General features: G+C 36.4%; 1 protein-coding gene across 2 annotated transcripts; it reads left to right on the top strand.

Annotated features, from left to right (window-relative positions):
- The first annotated feature begins 1,022 nt into the window (after nucleotides 1-1,022).
- Nucleotides 1,023-23,708, top strand: PDLIM3 (PDZ and LIM domain 3). Of its 2 annotated transcripts, XM_010570020.1 has the most exons (8): nucleotides 1,023-1,238; nucleotides 6,712-6,863; nucleotides 8,534-8,618; nucleotides 15,092-15,159; nucleotides 18,502-18,765; nucleotides 20,817-20,944; nucleotides 22,067-22,178; nucleotides 23,013-23,708. In XM_010570020.1, the coding sequence occupies exons 1-8, from the start codon at nucleotides 1,146-1,148 to the stop codon at nucleotides 23,200-23,202; spliced, it is 1,092 nt and encodes a 363-aa protein (XP_010568322.1). In that variant the 5' UTR covers nucleotides 1,023-1,145; the 3' UTR covers nucleotides 23,203-23,708. The 2 variants fall into 2 exon arrangements, with proteins under 2 accessions (XP_010568322.1, XP_010568323.1); XM_010570021.1 differs by lacking the exons at nucleotides 15,092-15,159; nucleotides 18,502-18,765 and adding an exon at nucleotides 14,473-14,660 and having other exon boundaries at nucleotides 1,028-1,238; nucleotides 23,013-23,461.

The following is a 23,708-nucleotide window of genomic DNA, read 5'->3' as shown; positions in this document are numbered from 1 at the left end:
TCCAAGCTCTCACTGACTTGCTGTTGACTCATTTAGGGAGAGAAGAAAAAAAAAAAACAAAACAGACAAAACCCCCCACACACAACACACCACACTGTCTGATGAGAGCTGTAGATACTGTCCTAGAACAGGCCAAACTTTGGGCAAAGAGATGCTTAAAGGACATTACCCACGCCCATATTAACTTTGCTAATATCACATATAAAGAGAAATCTGTAACATCATGATAAGAAAGTGAGTGAACATGTACACCATCACTGCAAAATTCTCTATCTCTTTCTGAACAAAATGTAAGGGATGCAGAAGTCCAAATAAAGCTAATCAAGCTGATGCAAGAAAACCAAAAGGAACACAAAGTATTTATTCAGTAACACCAACAACCTACAGAAGGTATCTGCAACTACCTTAAAAACAGCTAAGATTTCTACAGGGAGAAGAGACATCATCAACTAATGCTGCATTTCTCTTCCTCAGTATGAGAAATATGCATGACATCAGTCCAGATTTTTCAAGGCATTAGAGTTGATGCATGCCATGGTCTCAAGTGACTGTAGCTGAAAAACTCAGCTGAAGGGAGCTGGGAGGACTTTTTGGTGCAATAAACTATTACATTGCAAATAAGACAAGATGTAAAGGCAGGGGGGAGGGGGGGATCTCCCTATCGGTATTTCTGTTTACATGAAACAGAATTGTGTACAAAGTCAAGAGCAATGCAGTGCATTGCTGGAAAAAGCACCAGCAATGCAATCAGCATCATATCAAATGAGCAACAGGGTTGCTTTAAGAAACCAGAAGGACACTGCATCCTGAAGCTTACTGATTGTCAGGCTGAGGGGACGCTGCAGCAGCAGATAAAGCTGAAGTATTTGTTGTAAACTTTCCAGCATTCAGGCTTTATTTGTCCGAGTCCGATACTCCCCTCTGTGGGTGGGGAAGCCGAGGGACTGGCTGACGTCACCCAAAAAGCAGGGATAAGTGCAGTGCCCGCAGCTGTGGGACAAGTAAAAGTTCCTAGGAGGTGTGTAGGGTCGGCTGCCCCGTCCGGCAGGTGCTCTGCTGACAGCACCCTTCCTCCGACAGCTTGGCTCCTCACACAGACCTAAGGAAAAAAGGACAGTAACCAAGGAAAAAAAAAAACGTCCACAATGCCACAAAATGTTGTTCTCCAAGGACCGGCACCCTGGGGATTCAGGCTCTCGGGAGGAATAGATTTTAACCAACCCTTAATCATAACCAGGGTATGTATTCTTTCCGTTTCCTTTCTAGTTATTACATTTTTAAGTTGTTGCAGATTTTTGCCCTTTACTTTTCTGGAGTTCAGAGATGCAGATGAAGCTGTGAGTAGATTAGCAAGTAGCTGCTAGTTCTGAGGAGAGCCAGCTGAATGCTAACAGTTGTTACAAGTTTTGCGTGACATGTTTCTGGGATCGTTTCATCGGTCTAAAATACCTTAACAGCATTTCTACTTATGCCTCAAAAATTAAATCCAAGTGCCTTGGCTGCAGAAAATCTTTGTCGTGATTTCCCCAGGCATTCAGATGAGAAAATTACTTTCGAGCCTACTAAAGGCCAGACCCCACTTTTATCATTTGCACGACCAGCCTCTGTGATCGCTGGGGGAGAAGACTGCTTGGCAGCAGCTCCTCACGTCTGGAAGTTTCTGCTTTGCAAACTCTGTGCCAACTTTACAAGATTAATCGGACTCTTATTTAATTAAATCAAGTCCTGATCATTGCCAGCAAAGGCAACAGCGCCTTTTTTTACATATGTAAAGGTTCTCACTTTCATGAATGTTCAGTCAGTGAATTATTAGAAAGTTACCCAATCCTGAATACGAAGAAGATAGTTCTTTGGTGTTTTCTGCCATATTTAGAAAGAGCCTATTTACCTTACCCCCCTAATAAAGGGCAAGAATCCAAGCCTTCCTTTTTTCATGGATCTTGAGCTGTTAACTGCAAGTTATTTAAGGAACCAGTTACTCAATGAATGGAGCATATAAAACACTGTCTGCTGCTCTGCATTTACAGACATAGATCTACTCAAAAGGCAGGATACGTATTTTGATAATTGGTATGTTTTGAAAATTGTGTTCAGTGCACATCAGACTAGAATTAGTTCTCCCTATATTGTTGCTGCTTTTCAGAACCTCAGACACATTGAGTGTGTGTTCCATGAGCCTCCAAACCACCAATGCCTTTTTTTTTTTTTTTTAAAAAGCCCTGCACTATGACTCAATATATACACTATGCCTGGTATTAAACAAACGTCAAGAGCCTTGAAGGATGATACCACTGGTGAAGCCTTGCAGTAAACATGCTTCTAAACAAGAGGCTGCAGAAAATTTAAGGACCAACCTTTCACATATTATACTAGTAAAAATTGGTTTCATTTAATCACTTATTCCAGATTCATATAAGCATAAAATATTTTACTTATTTTAAACAGAAGTAAACCAGAATGCTATTATTTGACTGTATGTAGCTTCATAACAAATATTCATAGGACACAGCAAAGCCTTTGGAGAAACAGGAGACAAAAACATTGAATTAAAAAGAAAAAAAAATCTCTGTATGTTTTGGGGCCTTCATTGCCTTTTATGGGCCTTCAAAAGAAAAAGTTTCCATTATCTCTAATGAAAAATATTTTAGCGGTGTCTGGTTTGTATTTTCTTTGTGTTTAGATTAAGTGCAATGAAGTTTAAAACTGCAATAACAAAGGACGTTACTATAAATGTAACTTTCTAAAGAATGAATTAGTTTGCAATTGACTCATACCTAGCAAATGCCTCACAAGACATAAGCCATTGCTTTCTAGTATATTACAGAAATGCTCAAAATCTTATTTCATAGTTCTACTTGAAATGTAGTATCTATAGGGAAAAATGGCATGTTTAAGTTTCCTTAGCTCACATTCAAGAATATTAATAGTAGATTTGTTTAATATTTTTGTTGCCAAAGCATACATTTAGAAGAGTCCCTACATAAGTATTCATGCAGTACTCCTTAAGTAGTAGTGAATATTTTGCAAGATCCATATGCCTTGCTTTTGGGGGCCTAGGTGTTCCTTTTGTAAAAGGTATCACCAGCAGCCCGTTCACATTTGGCTTAACTGTCCTGACAAGAAAAAAATTATTAGCCATTAAAACAATAACTAGAAATTAAACACGTTTTGAATAAAATAATTGGATAGGTGTTGAGTTTGGTTGGCTACAGTCCTTGTTCAACAAGAGAAAGCTTTTACCAGGACTTGTCAAGAGAGACAGACAACTTAAGACATCATCATCCACCTGTCTAAAGAACAGATGTCATCTCCAAAACCCATCTGCGATTTGTTCTGTTGTTTTGACCGTTTCAAGCAAATGCAAAACCCACAGATCATAATCACTGGGAAAGTAGGAAGAACAGGAGGGGACTAAAAATAGACATACTCAGATTCTATTAGGGTCAGAAACAACGAATTAACTAGAAATAATGAAAAAATGTCTTGAAATCCTTGGAACTTTACATAGATACAAAGAAATTACATCAGTTAAACTGATCAAAAACCTAGTCTTAATGAAACTGAATAATTCAGTTTATTCTGACCAGAAGATAACCTTTTGGGTTAAGCATTTAGAGGAATGCAATCCTGGAATTTAAGTCATATTGAATAAAGCATTACAGGAACAATTGAAACTTGTAGAGTTTGGAGGGAAGGGTGAAATATTATCAACTCTAGATTTAAGTTCTATTTTAATATAAACCTTTACAGGTCACAATGCAAGTATTTATATTAACTCAATTTTATATCTAGCCACTCTGCAGACATTCATAACTCTCTTTAGAAAACACAGAACCTGAAATGTTTATGAAGGTGTGCCATGATGAGCTTCATAAGTCTATTAACAAATGCAGAGAGGTTTTCTTCAAAGTTTTCATAGGAGACAGTGCCCCTCATGTGGTTAAATAGTTATCTGGTCTCTGACAACATCTGAATGCTCAACATATATCCTTGTATTTATCCAAATCTGAGATACCTAGGATACAGGAGCAACAGGTGTACCATACAGACACGTCCTGAAGAGAAAGGCAAAAATTTTCTCAAAGCACCGCAGAATCTACCTCATGAAGCTAGAGTGAGCAAGCAACAAACACTACAGTCATAATACGATGCTAAGTGTTCACAATACACATTTAATGTGTCACTAAGTTCCTTAAGAAACAGTATTACTTACATTACTGAGGTACCCACAACATCAGTATTATACCCACAATGTGGTGTAATCTTGCAACGCACAACCTGGTCCCTTTCTATAAAACGTAGGCTGCAGTACTTTTGTCTGTCTGCCTCTCTTGCCCATAAGCAACAGTCAAGATTTCCCCCCTGAAATATTAAGAGAGAAGAGCTGGCACCCAGCCACGTTCCTCCTACCCTATCCTAGCAGCAGATCTCCAGCTCTTTCCATCAAGCCCAGGAAGAGCAGATGAGGGAAAGGGCAGGTAGTTCTGCACCCCAGAAGGCCGGGGCAGGTAGAGCTCAGCACCCCCATCAAGGTGTTAAGGCCCAACAGACACATCCCAGAAGCCTGGCAATAATCAGTTCAGCTAAGGAATAGGAAATACAGACTCCTGGCCCTTTCCCTCCTTGCTCCCACCAAACAATGGTAACCCCATTGAACCATATAGTGGTACCGCTGCAGCTGGTAACAATATGCTAAGAAAATCCAAGGGATTGTGCATTACTACCAGCAACACAGAATGGGTTAGGTCCTACCAGCAGCACAGCTGCAGGGGAACATACCATGCTAGACAGATATGCTACTTTGTAAGGCAGAATCATTACGTCAGTACATCGCTGCAGTATGCCACAGATAAAGCAGAGGATTTTGTTGTGACATGTAAAAAGCATAATCTACCGAGTAACCTATATAAGGGTTATTCAAGCAAGGTTATTCTTGGAGGGAACCAAGAATGGCTGGGTTTGCCCATTTTGGGTATTAGAGCATCAACAGTCACACTCGAACACTAGGAATCCTGCTGCAGTTTGTCATTCCACACATCTACAACATGCTAGGCAAAGTCAGGAGCCGTTCCAGGTTAAAGGGAGAAGCATGATCATACCTCTGCCCCTGCCTAATTACAGTAATGTAAGTGGTCTCAGTGTAGTTCATTTACACTAACAGCTGTTGAAGTTTGAGAAACAGAGTGTTTTGGAGACTTCAGACTTAGAATTTATGAGCAACTTCCTCGCTTCATACTCAAACAGATTATTCAGGCACCTTAAGACTTTGTTAAGCACACACTACACGAGTCCATTCTTTTGGAGGGTGAGGGGGTAAAAGCCTCTGCTGAAAAACTGGAAAACACCAGAGTTGAACACCTCCATAGCATGTTTTCCAGTCCCCCATAACACTTAATTACTTCTAATAATTGAGATAGCACTTGCTTTGGCTGTAGCCAAACCCATGGTGACAAAAAAATATCTCCAATAGCTTTTTTACTTCATACATGGCACAGATCAGAGAACTGCTCTTGTAAATAAGAATATATTGACACTTTTGTCCCCACACTGGGATTCATTTACTTTAAAAAAGCAGCTAGTGTTATTTTAGATGAATCAACCTGTCCCCTTTGTTCTGCTGTTTCAGAAGAGCTGAATTCCAGAAGCTTATGTGCTACATCCATCAATTTCATGTTGCTGTCTTGGTTATCAAAGGTCACCTAAAATGGCAATACACACCTAAGGGACCTCAATCCCACTCAGTGACCAAAGACCTCTTTAAATGGTGTGGTGGTATGACAAGTCACCTGTTTGCGAAAAAAAGGCCTGCAATTCTAGAACAAGCTTTAGTAATATCTAAGGTCACGGCCTCTCTGCAATAGTTATTTTAAAACAGAATTGTATTGCATTTAAATTATTTGAACCATGATGTAGAAGATTACCAACAAGACACCAAAAAAAGCAAGCAGAGAAAGATAAGCTTTGAGCTAGTTCTGTGAATGTCACTGACAGTGGTACATTTCTGTGAGGTATGAATTCTGCCACACAGATCACCTTGAAAGATCAGGGCCCTTGTTATTCACATGCAATGCAACTTAAAGCTAAGCACTTCAAGGAGTTCAGGGTCTGGATTAGACAAGAATAAAGAGAAAAATGTCATTTCAGTATTATTAGCATATTTCTGATTACTTAGCAACACAACATGAGAGACCAGGCTAGCAGAAACACACTAACTGCTATATTTGTCCTTAAATGTGGTAAGACCACAAGTGGCTTTCTGTATCAGCCAATCAATGGCACATCACGCACATGAACATTAAGTAGCACAATTTCTTAGCAGTTCTACTCTTCTGCTGTTGCCTGGAGTTGCAAGGGAAAAACTTAACTGTTTCTTTTCAAGCAAATTACACAATGGCAGTTGAGACGGAAGATTCAAAGACAAGTTACAGTAACTACAGAAATCAGAGTGGAAACTACTTAATGCAGAAGTGTGAAGATAGTTTCCATCTGATTTGAAGTTATGATGAATAAAGCATTTATGTGGTGATCTGACAATGGAACTACAGAGGGTCTGGCAAAACTAAGAACTTTTTTTGTTAGCCAGCATATAGTTGTTTACAGGCCCACTCCCTCCCCAACCCCATAAGAAATAGGGAAGCATGGTGAAGTTTATTTTCTCTATCAATTTTCAGGTACATGTGGTGCTTAAGCAGTTAAATTTTGTTTTTTCAGATTACACCTGGAAGCAAGGCTTCAGCTGCCAACCTGTGCCCCGGTGATGTTATTGTAGCTATTGATGGTCTAGGCACAGAGAACATGACACATAACGATGCCCAAGAGAGAATTAAAGCAGCTGTACATCAGCTTTCTTTGAAAATAGAGAGGTATGTGTACATGTCCACTTACTTGTGAAAGAAGATACTACCCAACCAATTATACAGTACAACTATTATATAGTGTAACTATTTAAAATAATTTTAAGAATTTCATAAATCCTTTAAAAAACAAGCACCCAGACCTACCTCACCAACTCCAGATCACACAAGACTCCCCAGAACACTTCTTCATGGGCACAAGATGACTCCCCTCAGGCTACTCACCACATTTATTGAGCTGTGAACTGTACCCCTATACTGTCCCTGCTGACTCCACAAGTCCTACGTTTGCTCTCTGTAAATAAGCAGTTCTTCATATTATTGGGAAAGAATGAAACACTCACCTAGCTGTCACTTGTTCAGTTACTTCTCTGCTCTAACACTCCCTCAGCCACAGGTGCTTATCATTGCCTCCTGCTCCCAATCACAGACAAAGCTGTGAGTATATCCTCCCAGTTAAGGAAAGCAACATCACATCAGACTTTCATAAGGGGTAACAAAGGAGGGGGTTTAAAGCCAACCTCTTTGGTCACAATGTATTATACCAAATACAGGATTCTCAAAGCAATATTATCTCAAAAAAACTAAAAACCCCTCTCTTACCTAAACTGCAGGAGTTCAGAAACTTTTTGTGTTCATTTTGCCCAACTAAAGCCAGCAACAGAAACAACCTCCATCTTCACATCTCCCAACAGAGTTTGCTCAGCCTTTAATCAGAATCACCTAGCACACCCTCTCAGCTGCCTCCAGGAATCAGACAGCTCTGATTCACCTGAGGCTCTCAAGGAGGCACAGCACTTTATTACAGCTGACCACAATATTTCTTTCCAAATACAGAAGGTTGGGGTTTTTTTGAAAGGAGCATTGTCAAATTACTAGAGCACACACCACCATTAAAAATTCCTACAGTTAATTCTAGGTTCTGTTACAGATTGGTATACGCCATTCAGCAGCTCTCTTAGGAAGCAATTTTCAAAATATGATAAGTGTAATTGTGCCTATGAAATACATGCATATTTTTAAAATGCTAAATACTTGTATTTATATAACAAGCACTCCTAGATTAATGTTTAACATTAATATTACACTATTTGAAAATTAGCTGCCAAATTTCACTTTGTCGATGAAGACAAAATTGTAACTGATATTTGCACGTGATCTCTGCCTAAGTGACTGAAAGAATCAATTGCACATATACTTTGCATACCTAGATTGCATTCCTCCTACACTGAAAAGCAGACTTTGCATGGATATTGTGGTCATAAAAAAGAAATTGATGTTGTTCTGGTTTAGGATTACTACTAAGATATTCACTTATTTGTGCAAAATATTCTGAGGACCCAACATTCATTCTATCAACCATTAAAAAACCCAAAACTGTAAAAATTTCATCAGCTCAGGTCAGAAAGGCATTAATTTCCCTTTCCCTTTGCATGTGGTAACTAGTAACAAATTATTTTCCATTGTTCATAGTATACATAGTTTTTTAAAAAGTAAACACATTTTTATATATTGTTTACATATAGTACACATTATATATGGTTAAAGTACTTTTCTGTTAAAACATTTTAAAAGCATAGAACAAACTGAAAATTTTCAAGCTGCATTATATTTTACAGGAACATATACAACTCTATAGGAATTCAAGTTATTTAAATTCTGCCTTTCTTTCCTTCTAGGGCAGGAACTAAATTATGGTCCCCACAAGTTTCAGAAGATGGCAAAGCACATCCCTTCAAGATAAATTTGGAAGCTGAACCACAGGTATGACTTGTTGAAACTTACCTAACCATTTCCATTCACCTTTTTACACTTTAAATGATCTCCCTTGTGGTCATTAAAATATTTTGAATCGCACTTCATCCATTATCTGCCAGTTTAAGCTAATACAAACCATCACAATTATGATATGTATGAACATCTTTTTATCTGACTGGATTTTTTTTATTTTTCAGCTGTAACTGAAACAAAACATTAACAAGTGACAACACATTCTCATTTTTCTTTGAAACTGTACATACCACCATAGCTTTATTATGGAAAGAAAATAACTCATTTTATGCCAATAGAGTTTAAGTTGCTTTAGAGATTCTTCATCATACAAGGAAGTTCTTCAGTCAGGAATAAATGTCAAGTACCAAAGCAATGCACTCATCATATCACAAAAGTTATTTTGATGTAACAGTCAGTTAAATAGAGAGATCCATTAATGCTGCATCTCTTTACTTCCATACATTTTTATACTACACCACAGAACCTAAAAGTTACAAATTTGTACAAAACCCATATACTGATCAATAATCAAACCATTCACTACTTCTGACCAGCAAAGTCTTGATCCTTGTATATGACCAAAGCGAATCCAATCAATTTAAATCCTATGAGCTGAAGTGTCCGTATTGTATATAGTTAATTAGCTAGCTACTGTCTACAACTAGTGCTTTATTCTTTTGTCGTTCCTCTTTAACCTACATGAACGTTTGCTGTTCTCTCAAGAGGGGGGAGGGAAGAGCATTCTGCTGATCCTGGAAGGCCAGGATCAAAGCAAGTATGTCAAAGTATTTATTCTGTGCTATCCTAGACAAAATGTAAGTGCAGATTCCATTTAAATAAATCCTAGGCAATAAATACTTCCATGAATTCTGTTTTCATGGAGACATTCCCAAACATAAATATGGCATTTCAGTGTTCCAGTTCTCTCCCTTCCAATCTAAAAACTTGCATTAAGTGATACAGCAAACTTAATCAGAAATAACATAACCTCTTCAGCAGTAGGAGATAGCATAGTGAAGAAAAAAAAACATTTTAAATGCATATTTTTGTGGAATAGCTAGGATACACATAAAATAAACAGCAATGAAACAAATTCACTAAAAAAGCTACAGAGAAAACCATGTAGGCGTGTATGACAGGAGAGTAATCCCTTTGCATGAAAGCTGCATTCCTAAAAAGGATAGTTACTTAAAAATAAATCACAAGATTTCATTAAGTGCTATTTGGCAGACTATTAAAAGCAGTCTCCATTGGGCAATCAGAAAAACTGTTTCTCCTAGGTTAAACAGCCCACCTCTTCATTTCAGTACCTCTCTCTCTTTCCTTCCTAGGAAAATCAGGACTACTGAGTATATTTAATAAATAGTAGGCCCCAGAAAAGTAGCAATGCATATAAACAAATATGCTAAACCATTCTAAGGATGATTTACATTTTAGATTAAATTCTTCCATCCAAGAACATCCATTACCCTGATCTCCCTGTGGAAAAAAAATATAGCCTTTTTTCCAACAATTGCTGTAATTTTAAATTAAATTTTACTGCATATTGAGTCACAACACACGAGACTCAGCAGTGTGTATACCAGTAGTGAAAACAGTACAACATCAAAGTTTCTTTAACCTCAGATGACAAATTATTGCACAACTATAACCTGTGCTGTTTAGGTCATATTAGAGTTTGCTGGAGTCCAACAATAAATAAAGGCATTGAAGCCCAGACAAACGGAGAGAAATCCAAAAGCAATATAATGTAAAACCCTTTTATCCAAAAGTATTGTATACATTAACTGGTGTGCAGAAATGGAAGATCACCGAGTTCTATAAAAAGCATTTCCTCCATTTATATAATAATTAAAATTATTCAAAAGGTCATAGATGTTATAAATGTAGTCAGATTTTTTTCACTCTTGCCAGAAAGACATTTTAAAGTTCACTAAGAAAGTTTCACAAGTGTAAGTCAATAATTTAAAATACATTATAAGCCAAGTAAATAACAATAATAGATGAAGACTTACACAATCTTCTTAGTATCTAGTTTCTATTTGCAAGCTAATAAAAGATAGTTATAAATGAAAGTATAACATATTTTAAATTGTTCAGCAATTTGGCCAAATATTTGGCCAGAGAATGCTTACTTTAGCTTCAAGGAATGAAAATTATTCTACAGATGCTTGGAGATGGTTATGTGAAAACTGATAAACAACTAAATACTGTGCCTACCTGCAGCGATGGAACAAGGGACCTTTACAGCGTAGCAAACTTTTGCATTTAGGCTGAGCATCCCCAAAGAGTCCTTTGGAGATTGGTATAGGCAATTGTCACAGCACAATGAAAGCTCTCACTGCTTTTTCCTCTGGGAAGAGGAAACTGAGGCAACAATTCTAGTAAATAACTTAGAGCAGTAAGTGGCTGACTGAGAGCCACTCTTGAAAGCTACACAACCCCACATAAAAACCAGCCACCTAATTTCGTTAGTCGGGAGCAACCTATAGCATGATGGATAAATAATAGGAAATAATAGACTACTTGAAGTATTACTAATACAATCACATCGTATTCTGTATAAAAGCAATTTAGAACATAAAGTTCCCAAAGAATATAATTAGGAAGAGAAAATAAAACAATATAAATGGCAAACTGTATCTTAAAAATTATTTTTAAAAATCCTTGTCAGTGTAAAACAATACTATGACCTGTAAATTTTTTCTGTTACAATCTCTTTAACCTTATCTAAAATGAATTTCTTTCCATTACCAGAATTTCTTGAATTGTTTTTATTTGGGCTTTTCTTTTTTGCTTCTATCTTTGCCTGAATATTTTGTTCAGTGTGACTAGGCTTTTGGCCATGAAAGACATTATACATTCTTGGGAGACAGAAATATACTGTACACATAGATAAGTATAAAAATCTAAAAAAAAAACCCAACCCACTATTCTAAAAAGTAAGTTTATAGTCTATTACCACTTCTAATCAAGTTTTGAAACACTATAATTGTGATAGTCTAATTTTGAGGACCTACCCCCTCTTCCATAACAGCATTCAGAGATAAAGATTTTAGTCACATGATACCTCCAAAATGTAAACATCTGTGTACTGTCATAGCAATTATCCCCAAGGAATGCCATCATATGGTCCGTGCTGGATGCACTTCTACAGATTTTAGGGGCTACATTCATTCTATTCCCAATACCTGTATCAATGCAAAAGTGTAGTTAGCCCTGCAAAAAGGATATCAGTCAGCTGGAAAAAAATTAAGAAATTAAATGCTGTAATTCTCAAATATTCCTGATTAGGAATTTCAACAACCTCCAGTTCTCATTTAGCTTTTGAACTAAAGGAGGACTTTTCACAGATTCAGTGAGATCCAATAAACACAAGAGCTGGACTATTTTTGCTGCTGTATGTTCTGTCACTGATATTTCATATGAATAGATGAGTTAAAAAGAAAACAGAATTTAAGTCTAACTAACTGCAAATACTTGTTTCACAACTGTTACATTGTAAACATGCTATTATGGTGCCATATGTCTTCTGTGCTGTTCATTTGTCAACAAGAAATAAAAAAAGGGGATGAAATTACAATGTTCATGGTTGGTTTTGTTCGTTTTGTATCATACGTGGATTTAAATAAATTTTAAATACTTTGACATTAATATCATTTATCAAGTAGACATGATCCTAAACACTAGTAGATTATTTCCATTTACTAATACTTTTTGTTAACTGCAACCCAGTTCTATCAGACAGAAACAAGGAACTGCAAGCAAAATCTTTGTGCTTGTTTATCTGATTGCTGCTTTCAGTAGCCTCTTACAGTGCAATGCTGCTAAACATTTTTATTTAATAAAACTGCTTTTTACTGTTTGCATTTTCTGGTTGCACATTCTATATATCCATGACTTTTCTTTAGGTCTGTTCCTAAATATATTTCTGAAACTGTTGTTTTAAATTAAAACAAAGGGCCAATTCACATTCAGGTTTTCATAATTTTTAAAAATTATTCACCAAAACTTTGAACAGAGACTTGATGCTGTCTGAGAAAGGAAGTAATGTTCTGGGGAATTAACAAAAATCTAGAGATGTCAAAAATGTGTCCGTGCTTATCTAATCTGCTCTTCTTATCTTGATTTAGTCTGTGGATTTTAGCATTCAAATATCTTTTTTTTTTTTTGTAATATGTTGTACTTGTTCTAACTGGAAATTTTTCTAGCATTCTTAAAGGCTAAGGTAATCTTAAAAAGGCATTTCTGCATTAAACAAAACACTTTGTTTACAGTTTTATTTAGTGGAACAAGGAGACTGGTTTGTGTAGCATGCAACACATAAGTGAAAGACCACAACTGCACCTGAGTAATTTTAAAGTTGAAGATGTTGGGTGTGCCACCATTAAAAAATATGTGATAGCAAATACCAGACAGCATATACTGTACACAGTGATTAAGCCGAAGGCTCCTGTACCTAAGATACAAGCTTCGACAATTTGAAATAAATCTCTATCAGAACTTACACTGTCTCTAGGTCATATGACACAGTGGGATAGCAACATAAGTATAGTATTGCAGGTGTATTTCTAGTACACCATCACACTCAAAAACAAAGCCAAATCAGAGAACTGGCAAAGATTTCTATGAAAATTGAAGTATTTATGTCCTGTGCTATTTTAACATTGCAAGTTCCAGTCTCTAAAGAAGAGACCAATTCAAATTGTAGAAACCTATTTGTTAGGAACAAGAGCTTTTTATTCCATACGGATGGAAGTTCAAGTGCTCTCACAGCACTGTCTCCAAAGAGCGCTGCAGGACATCAGGACAAGGTGATGGACTACAGCAGCAAACATTCTTCACCCATGAGCACAGAAGGGAAAAAAAAAAACCTCAGCAGATGACAACATTATGTTTTCCAAAGTCCGTATTTCTCTGGGTTAGGGATGGACCGGACCTGAGCTGACCGGGACTCAAAGGAGACTGTATTAAATATGCACAACACAAATAATTCATCTTTCACACAGTCAACAGTCTTTATTGTTCCTGGCCAATCACTACAGAAGAACATTTTAAGTTATCTAAAAGGTCATCAGAGATTTTGTTTCCAGATCTTATCCCTATGAATTCTACAACTGGAGGCAATCATCTGGGCCAACGATAAACAAAATCGTATTCCAGAAATAAACAAACATAGGCAGAATGATTTCCAATTTACCCATTTCTGGGTTTTACATATTTATGATGATTTCACATTATCTTTAAATTATACAGCACCACAATTTTTGATGCACAGGTATGCTTCAAAGTATGGAATAAATTCAGAAGAATGTCCTTGATCTGATGTACATTCAAGACTATTTCCATAAAAGAAGTGTTAAAAATTATGTGCTTTCTAGGCAAGACATTTACAATAAAATCTTCACATTTTTGTGAGTACCTCCATCAGCATGTGACAAAAATGCAAAGGCAGAGATTAGCACTAAAGCAAAGCAATGAAGCTAACTATACATGGAATGTTTCTAAAAGAAGATGCTAACAGTGCAAAATCTAGAGAACAATACAACAGATTACTATAATATTCATCCCTCCTATTTCTTCTTAAAGTTGCACACTATTTACAAACATGGAATGCCTTCTGTTTGCCCTGAAGCAGGAAAATACTAGTCTCTGAATGTGTATGGCTTAAGTAGCATATAGAAAATTCATGGAAAAATATAGCATGCTTGCACCAGTTCAAAAATAACAAAGTCACAAAAGTAAAACATGCAGAGATTAACAATACTGATGTTGTCAGTTTTACTCATTACTAGCTTTGGTGTGCATTGTAGCTTTGTGTATTTTGTCTGCCTATCATGTACAGGAATTCAAGCCTATTGGTACAGCTCACAACAGAAGGGCCCAGCCTTTTGTTGCAGCAGCAAATATTGATGACAAAAGACAGGTAGTGAGCTCCTCCTATAATTCTCCAATTGGGCTGTATTCATCTGGCAATATTCAAGATGCACTTCATGGACAACTGAGGGGTCTCATTCCTAACTCATCGCAAAAGTGAGTACTGGTATTTACTTATAATATGTGGCCATTCATGGTATATCACTATCTGTCCTGTTTTCAATTTAAAAGTCCAGCTCTTGCTGTTTTTTCTGATAATCAGGAGTTGATTATCCAAAAAAATGGTGATAAATGAAGCAATTTTTTCCAACATAGAAAACTCTCCATTCAGCTCTGTAGTAGCAATGCTGCAGGTAACTAAAATTTGCCCTCTATGTTGGGCTGCAACACTACCTACCATCATCCTTCTCTCTTACAACTGCACTTTACTCTGAATGTTTCTGAACACTAATGTGATTGTATTTTGAGTACCAGGAATGTACAAACTAAACACAGTTACAATTTTAAAACTTTGTTAGCTACTTTTTAACTAGAAATAAGCATTTGTAGGCCAAAGAAAGTTATTTTAACCCTCTTTTATTTTACAGGATATGAACTACTTTGAACACAAGCATAATATTCGGCCCAAACCTTTCATAGTCTCAGGCCGAAGCAGGTTATAAACTCGGAGTGCTGTGCTGGATTTGGATGCATGATGTTATTTTTTAATGGATACTCACCATTCACATTAATAAAACATACTGATGCATTTGAAATTTACTCATAGTAGTATATAGCCTAACACTGAAATAAATTAAAAAAAAAAAAGGTTGACTTGCAGAGATCAGGCTTGAAATTCAAATTTCTATTTCCAAAAGAAAGCAGGTCCACACTCCCATCTCAGTTACACTGATAAGAGTCTGAAGTAACTGTATTCATGAACCTGATTCAGTTTACAGCATAGCACCAGATATTGTATACTTATAAATCTATGGCACTTCAAAATTCTTCTGTCCAAATGGACATACATGTAATTTGTTAACTTGCTAAATAAAAGATAGCTAGTTATATAAGTTATCATCTAGGCCATTCAGAGATTTTAAGTTTGCTTTTCAGCAGACCTCTATTCAGAAGGCAACCTAATGCAGAGCTAAAATAGGAGAACTATCTGATGCCACAGAGGTGTAAAGCTCCCAAATGCAGAAAAGCTAATATATTTACATCCCTCACTTTAGTGTAATATTCCTCCATCATAACTGGGGATGAAATGTCTCACTTACTATTATTTACATTATTAAATACAGAGAGGAAAAAACAATGCAAACTGTGTGGCTAAAAGTGCAAGGAAGCTCAAAAGCGCGTGAGTGATGCAATACATTCTAATGTTACCCTTTATCCTTTCTAGCAGTAGCACTTTTTACCAGTGGACTTAGTGTCCTGCATTTCCTTCTGAAAGTTCAAAATGCCTGCATTCCGATTGTACTTATTTAAGTGTGACAAACTAGACCAGAAAAACAGGATGATAATTGATTCCTGTGTACAAAGGACAATCTCATATGGATTATCAGTTTTGAGATGTGTTAAATTTTTCAACCACCTGAGTGATAAATAGGAGACTGTAGAAGATGGATGGAGTCCCATCCTTCTGTGAACAAGAACTACCAATGCAGAACGCCACCACAGTGGAGAAAAGGTGCCCATCTCTCCTTGCAGTCTGATGCTGATATAGGATAAATGACAAAACAGTCCTTAGCAAACATGCATGGCCTCTAACCATAGGCAGCACTTACATACTGTACCTAAACTGGCTTTTGGACTACTAGGTACCATTGACAGGTACCTAATCAGATTGATGGGAGATTCAAATGAGCGTATCAAGAGCCTTATCTCCTAGTTCAAAAGCCTGAGTTACACAATATTTTCCATGAAAATATTGAAGTAAATGGCCATTTTCCAGCATGTCAGATGGGGAAAAAAACCTGCAAAAATTAACCTGACAGCGATGTGACAAGTTTCAGAACTTTAGTTGGGCAAGGTCTGTCAGGTGTTCTAGCACTGGAGAAGTCTGTGTTTACAAACTGCAGAATCTCTGACACTGGGTGTTACATCAACAAAACCTTGGTTGTCACACTGTCTGCTACATTTTTGTCAGTCTGGCTGGATATTTACCCTCTGCTAAACACAGCAAAAACCAAACTGCAACCTTGACTGTAAATATCCCTTTAGGACAGACAGCTGAGGACTTTGACTAAAAGAAGAACTGATTATGGACCGTGGGTTTGAGCTAACAGATTGGGCATTAGCCACAAGTTTGGACTATTACTCTGGCAAAACTACCTGGAAATTACATTTAATGTATAATTATATTTTATTTATACTTTATTTATAGTTTATTCTGTTTTAACATTACTTTGGCTGCTCCTAGCAAGAGTCATGCTTTTTCTAGCCTTTTCCTGCTACTTTCCATTTACTAACACTATCAGCACTGACAAAACTTACTCTACTGCAGAATCTAAAGGTGGTCTTGATTCTCCTAGAAGAAAAGACTGTAAATTTATAAGTTGCCCCCGTGTGAATTTTTTGGCTGGCTCATGCTAGGCGATGATGCAGAACTGTACTTTTGCTTTGAGGCTTGCCTACCATTTCTGGAATTAGCTTTCTTTTGACATGTCTTTGATGGCAGAGTATATATTTCCCTTTATATTTTTGAGAAAGTGGTCCTACACAAATTCACCTCTGAATCAAAGGGAGAATTGTGGGTCATCTTCTCCACCCAAAAGTAGCTACTGGGCAGAGTACTGAACTATGAGACCAGGAAACAGAGTATTCTTCCAGGTTTGCACAGAATCATTCAGCTTGGAAAGAACTAACCACAACCCTGATATGCAGGTTGAATGAAAGAGATTAAGCATTTCTCTGATAGCTCTGAATATCACGTAAATGGTAACCAATGACTGTGGAAAGCCTGGGTTATGTGCTGTTACATAGCAACAACAAAGAAATATCCCATAACAAAGAAAGCCTCTGAGGTGCCATGGAGAAAAGACTGAAGTATTAAAAATAGTGACACTGAAAAAGACTTTGGGCTTAATGTTCACATTGTTTTACTAATCCTTTTCCAGAGATGTTAAATTGGTGTGCAGTAACTTTACTTCAGTAACATCAAGCAACATTAATATTTCTAAAAAAATGTACATCTTTTTTATTATATATAAATTATATGTAAAATCTACTTCAAAAGCAGTAAAATTAATTCTCTGAATACATATCCATTGCTCTTGTGAAGGACCACTTTACATTCTACTGGAAACACTGTAACTTGGAAATGCAAAAGTAAGCCTGGCTGGTTTAGTATCTTTTCTTCTTTGAAATGTTCAACAGATATTAATCTTTTAAAATTAGTTTAACAATGTATTTCTTTTTTTTAATAAGTATCTTATTGTAGAATTTAAGAAATCTAAGAACTGTGACACCCATTATTTTACACTACTTTATAGTAGTCTCTTCAACTGTGGACCGAGATGGTTGTGAGGTACAGGACTGGAATGATGCGACTAGGATTCCAGTACTGCAGGTGTTTTTTCTGTCACTGACATGGACAACTCACATAACCTTTGTATGCTACCCTTTTGTAAATGTTAAGAGTTACTCACCTAGAACAAAGAATTTTAGGGAGGCTTAATTAATCCTCAATAAAATCTAGCATTGAAAATGTAAAGTAATATTATGTTCTGAATTATTCAATCTATCAAAGAGGTTTTACTATATTTAAAGAAAATGCATGCCAGAGTTTTAAGGACTGCTTTATAACTGGCATTGATACTTTTTACAGGAAAATACTTTTCAGTGAATACGCATACTTTTGCTTTTCTCTACTTTCTATACTTTTGCTTTTCTGTATCTGTTCTATTTACTCTTTTCAGCCCTGTTAACATCACCATATTCCTGTACTTTTGTCTTTATTCTCTATAATCTGATACGCATTGCACACTCTTCTGTAATCTGGCTATTAACACAGTGGATGCAGCACTCCTTCGGGGATTGACTGTGGCAGCGGACGCAGTACCCCCTCTTCAATTAGCACGGTTAGCTCTATCTGCCCCACCGAGCTGAAAGCAGTGTCAAAGATGGCCCCTAACATTCCCTTGGAAATGGAGCTTCCCGGTGTCAAGATTGTACACGCTCAGTTTAACACACCTATGCAGTTGTACTCAGATGACAATATCATGGAAACACTGCAAGGCCAAGTTTCTACAGCTCTGGGGGAAACACCTGTAATAAGGTAATTAGAGCAGTATCTTTAATATTTATGAATATACAAGTTTAGAATATACCAAAAATCATGAGCTTTAATAATATCACACTGTTTCTCTGAAAATGGGTAAAAGGGTTAGAGAGAACCTGTCATTTAAAGCCATTCCATATTTTCTTTAAAATACTAGTAATTTATGACTTTTAACCCAAAGCATTAAAGGAGTCTTTAAGAATTTACAAATAAATAATTCATAGGACATAATCTTGTATTTGTAGCTAATAAAAACTGATGATACTACCTGGACTATTAGCTGACTGACCACTCCGAATCAAGATTCTGATTCCCTCCAAAATTAAAAACTATTTATTATTATAATTATTATTTATTTAATAACCATTTAATAACTTATTCTTATTAATAATTAATAATTTACTATTAGTAACTCAAATTTATTTCAACTGTCGAAATTCAGGTTACAAAGTTTAGGAAATCTTGTAGATGTTCATAGTGTTCTAGATATTTAACTCCCATTCAGGATGACTCATTCAGTACGACTAGCTCTTGTCCAAAAAGAGCCAGAACTGACTTCATAGGCCTACTAATCTATCTCTGACTTATGAATTTTAGCCATTGCAATGACTAAAAGGCAGGTGGGAACCTTATGTATCTGGATAACGATGATTATACAATAAAAAGTTTTAAAGCACTATTCATTTTTTTCAAGGAACAATTCATCATTCACATTGCTTTATCTTTAGTTTTGCATAATGGTAACTTATTTTTCTGGTTTACAACAGTACTTAAGTTAATTCATAATATGTATGGTGTAAACTAAAGCTAATTACTAATATTTTAAATAAGCAATAATCACTGGCACCAATGAGCCTTCTTCAGCACCTTGCAGAATTGGGTTGTTACTAACTATAAAAATCATATTTATATAGAAGTATTAACTTCACCCTATCTGATGAAAAGAAAACTGTAGTTCATGAAGTTTTTGCAGAGTGATGTTACTCTACTGCATGAATATTTATCCTCAATCACAACAATTAAGAACAATTTTAAAAAATTTGCTTTTTCTTTATTCTGAAATTGTGGATTAAGTCCAGAGTAATCAGATTTCACAAATGCCTGTGGCATTCCCAGTTTGAGAACTGACTCTCTACAGAGGTTTGAAATGTCTTTTGTTGTGGGATTGGTTTTCACTATGTATGCATTTAGAAGTGTTATCTCACTCCTTTGTGTCTGTTTTTTTGCTTTCTGTATATAATTGTATTATACTTGTTTCATGTTCAGAAATATTTTAGTAAAGAGGAGAGAATCAAGGGTTTAAGTAGCCATTGGTGAGAATTGTAAATAAGCTTCTTCAATTCATTAAAAGCTTGTGACAAGGCAGTGGTAGTTTCTTCACCAGCTTAAAGGTGGCTCAGAGAAATCTATTGATTGATGAAGATGCAAACAATTAACACAAACAACAGGGGTCACTGCCCAAGTGTCGCTGCTTTTACAGAGCCATTTGACAGCTTAGATGCTACCCTGTGAAACAAACCAAACCATGTAAAGCAAAACCCAGTCCAGTTCCTTGTGGAATTAGGTAAGTTTCCACTGGAAATAAGCAACTAAAGTTTAACAGACAGTAGGAGGCCAGTTGTAACACAAAATTTAAACTGGACACTTATGTGTATATCAGTGAGATAACAGACTTCACTGAAGTAAATTTGGACCTTTCTAATTAGTCCCAGTAGCAGTTTGAAATTTACAGATGCCACACATTCAGCCTAGTTCCTGCCAGTGCATACAGTCATCTACTCTTCCTCTCAACTACTTAGGATGTTAGTTATCACAATCAATTTAAAATATTCAGCACAGTTTAAAATACCATGAATATTCTCACACTTTTTAGATCAAGAAGAGGCTATATAAAGCAATGCTACCTGGAAGAAAGAGTCTTTCAGCAGTTGTAGAAACACATTGTCTTTATGTTTGTTTCCTGAATCATATTCTATGCCTGGTAGAGCTATTGCTTTAAAGTTATGTTTGTTAAACTGCTTTATCTGCTCTTCCTCCCTGTGATACAGTGACCCAACTCCCAACTCAGTGCCTCAGTCTGACGTGTACAAGATGCTGCATGCCAACCAGGAGGAGCCCAGTCAACCTCGCCAGTCTGGCTCCTTTAAGGTGCTCCAGAATTTAGTCTCCGAGGAAGGTGGTTAATAATGACATATTCTACCTGTTCAAAGCATTTTTAATTGTTTGTGGGAAGGGGGAATCTGAGAAGAAAATATGAGAGATCAGAGCTGTAAGAATTTCTGAAAGCCCAAGTCATTCTGAATCTTATAGATAGCACACTAGTCTCCTAATATTTGTCCCCTTTGCTTTTATAGCTAGCAATCTCCTGTGTGAATAAAATGGGGGTGTTAATCACAGTTTTCAGAATCTCTTCTCAGATTTTAAGATTGTTAACGTACAACGTTGACTTTAACTTGAATGATAAAAAGTTTTATGCAAGTGAACTTTGGGGACAAGCTGCATATACTCATGACACCAAGAAAGAAAACACTCTCTTCCACATCCAGGAAAAGAGAAATTTAAAACAACTCCTAAAATAAGTTTCACCCATCACCTCTTCATTCTAAATAAAAATTGAAGAGAACAATATAATTTACAGTCATATTTCCTTCAAATGAAGAAGTTATGAAAATAACATTACTAAAGGCTGCAAGTTTGTTATATTTACAGTAAGTGTAAAGAATAAAATACAACCAAAATTAACCTAAAAGGTAAATATTTAAAATTTTAATTTTTATATCTCAATAGTTACCAGAGAAGGGATAAATACATCTAATTGTGTATATAGATATCTATATCATTGTGGTATTTTGCTTGGCTTTTTCTTGTATTTTGCTATAATTTTGTATTCATATCATGTTACTAATCTTTCTGAATTTGTTGTAGGGTTAGTTATATAAATAAGCAGCTTTCTAACAATAGGTCTTGACTATGTTAAGTTGCTTGTTAAAGCCAAACCCTCCTCCCTCTCCTGCTATACCCAAGACCTCCTATCAGAGAATTAGATGATGTCTACAAGACAGAGCGCAATATATGTAATAACTTTTGTACTTGCTTTTTGGCTACAGCTACACAATATTTTTCCCAATTCCAAAGAGGTGGAATCCGGCCACTAAACTTGTATAGAGAAACTTCACTGTTTGGTGATATAAGTGAAAGCCTGTAAATACATCCAGAAGTGTATTCACAGGAAAATTATTTAACTGCATCAGATGCTTTTATATCAGCCTGTACATAACAGGATTGTTTTGTTTCTCAGATGGACGCCCCACGGGTACAAGAAGTGTGAAAGCACCTGTGACAAAGATACCTACTGCCATGCCTGGTGTCCAGAAAGTGCCACTGTGTGACAAGTGTGGGAATGGGATTGTGTAAGTTGTTTCTTTTTAGTTTTAGAAATCTCTAGTTCAAGCACATGTCCTCAAACACCACTGCAGACTACAGGAATGCTTTCCAAGTGATGGTCTTGGTCTCCGCCTGCATCAGTAGAGAAATGCTTCTAGAGAATGGAGATATAAAAACACATTGTTCTAAATGCCAAATTATTAACCTATACCTTAGCCACTTTTGATACAGATGATTTCAGTTTTGATGATCTACCATCAAGGCTTTAATTAAGATTTCCCAGGACCTTTTGCAAGTCAATCATTAACACATACATAACGAAACCAGCAGTTACCTGTGCTGCATTGTCTCAAGCTGTGAATTCTCAAAAGTTTCTTGGTACTGTAAAGCATCCTTCTCCCAACCCAGTGGGAGTATCCAGAAAGCTCTCTTTGGCCTATTTCAGAACTACCACATTTCTATCTGAATGACATCACTAACTTCAGCAGAGAACACAGATAATGATGAGCTCAGAGAACACAGTCAGTGAGGAAAAGAAATGTGTTTTTTAAACTCATTTTGTCACCATTTTGATAGGTTAGACTGTACTTTCTGTGTTGTAACCAAACTAACATGTTTCTTCAAACTCTGGTTTTCCAACGAACTATTGAACCATGTGATCACCTCTATGTCATTTTATGTCACTTACTCAAACTCAGCTTCCAACCTTAAATTATATAGTAGTTGGCAAAACCACCAGATGAACAACCTAAGAGCCTTAAGATAAATACCTAGAACTTACTTTGTGTCATACTGTAGTTTCTTCTCACTTTAAATTCATATGAATTAATTGTTTTTTTCTTTTCATTGTTTCCCCATAGAGGAACAGTGGTGAAGGCACGTGATAAATACCGGCACCCAGAATGTTTTGTGTGCTCTGACTGCAATCTCAACCTGAAACAAAAAGGCTACTTCTTTGTGGAGGGCCAACTATACTGTGAAGCTCATGCACGAGCTCGCATGAGGCCACCAGAGGGATATGAAGCAGTTACCGTTTACCCAAAATGCTAGTCTTACGTTAACACACAAATATATGCATGCACACAAAAAGCCATTAACAGCTTAGAACTGCAGTACAAGTGTCAGGACTTCCGCCTGATTCCAAAGTAGCAGCTTTTAAACTTTTTCTTGTGGGATTCTGAGGAAGGTGGAAGTCCCTATTAGCCAGCAGTAACATTATACCACTAAAATTCTGCTAAAATATTATCTTTGAAGTTGCCAATATAACTCAATTAAGTATAAACTAAAAGACATGTACTGGAATAAAAAAAGTGAAACAGCTGAGGTATTACATTATTATTACAGCATATACATAAGTGCTGTAATCAAGATATTTTTAACATAAATTAAGTACCTGTGCAAACAACAAAGCCATCAGTGTTACAGGCTGGGCCCTAACAAACGTAGAAAATTGACAGATCATTAGAAAAGCAGCTATTTTACATGGATACTACAAAACAAGCAGTTGTTCATGTCTGCTTCCACCACCTATTTTTCAACTACCATTAATGTATGCC

This window comes from Haliaeetus leucocephalus, unplaced genomic scaffold (genome assembly GCF_000737465.1).
Source record: "Haliaeetus leucocephalus isolate CR32 unplaced genomic scaffold, Haliaeetus_leucocephalus-4.0 Scaffold284, whole genome shotgun sequence".
Taxonomy (NCBI): Eukaryota; Metazoa; Chordata; class Aves; order Accipitriformes; family Accipitridae; genus Haliaeetus; species Haliaeetus leucocephalus.
This window is presented reverse-complemented; position numbering and strand designations above follow the sequence as displayed.

Excerpts from the sequence above, each read along its gene's own strand:
- PDLIM3 (XM_010570020.1), top strand. The coding sequence starts at position 1,146 with ATGCCACAAAATGTTGTTCTCCAAGGACCGGCACCCTGGGGATTCAGG. Across the intron at positions 8,619-15,091 it reads ATTTGGAAGCTGAACCACAG|GATATGAACTACTTTGAACA; the intron begins GTATGACTTGTT and ends TTTATTTTACAG. Across the intron at positions 15,160-18,501 it reads ATAGTCTCAGGCCGAAGCAG|TGGATGCAGCACTCCTTCGG; the intron begins GTTATAAACTCG and ends CTATTAACACAG.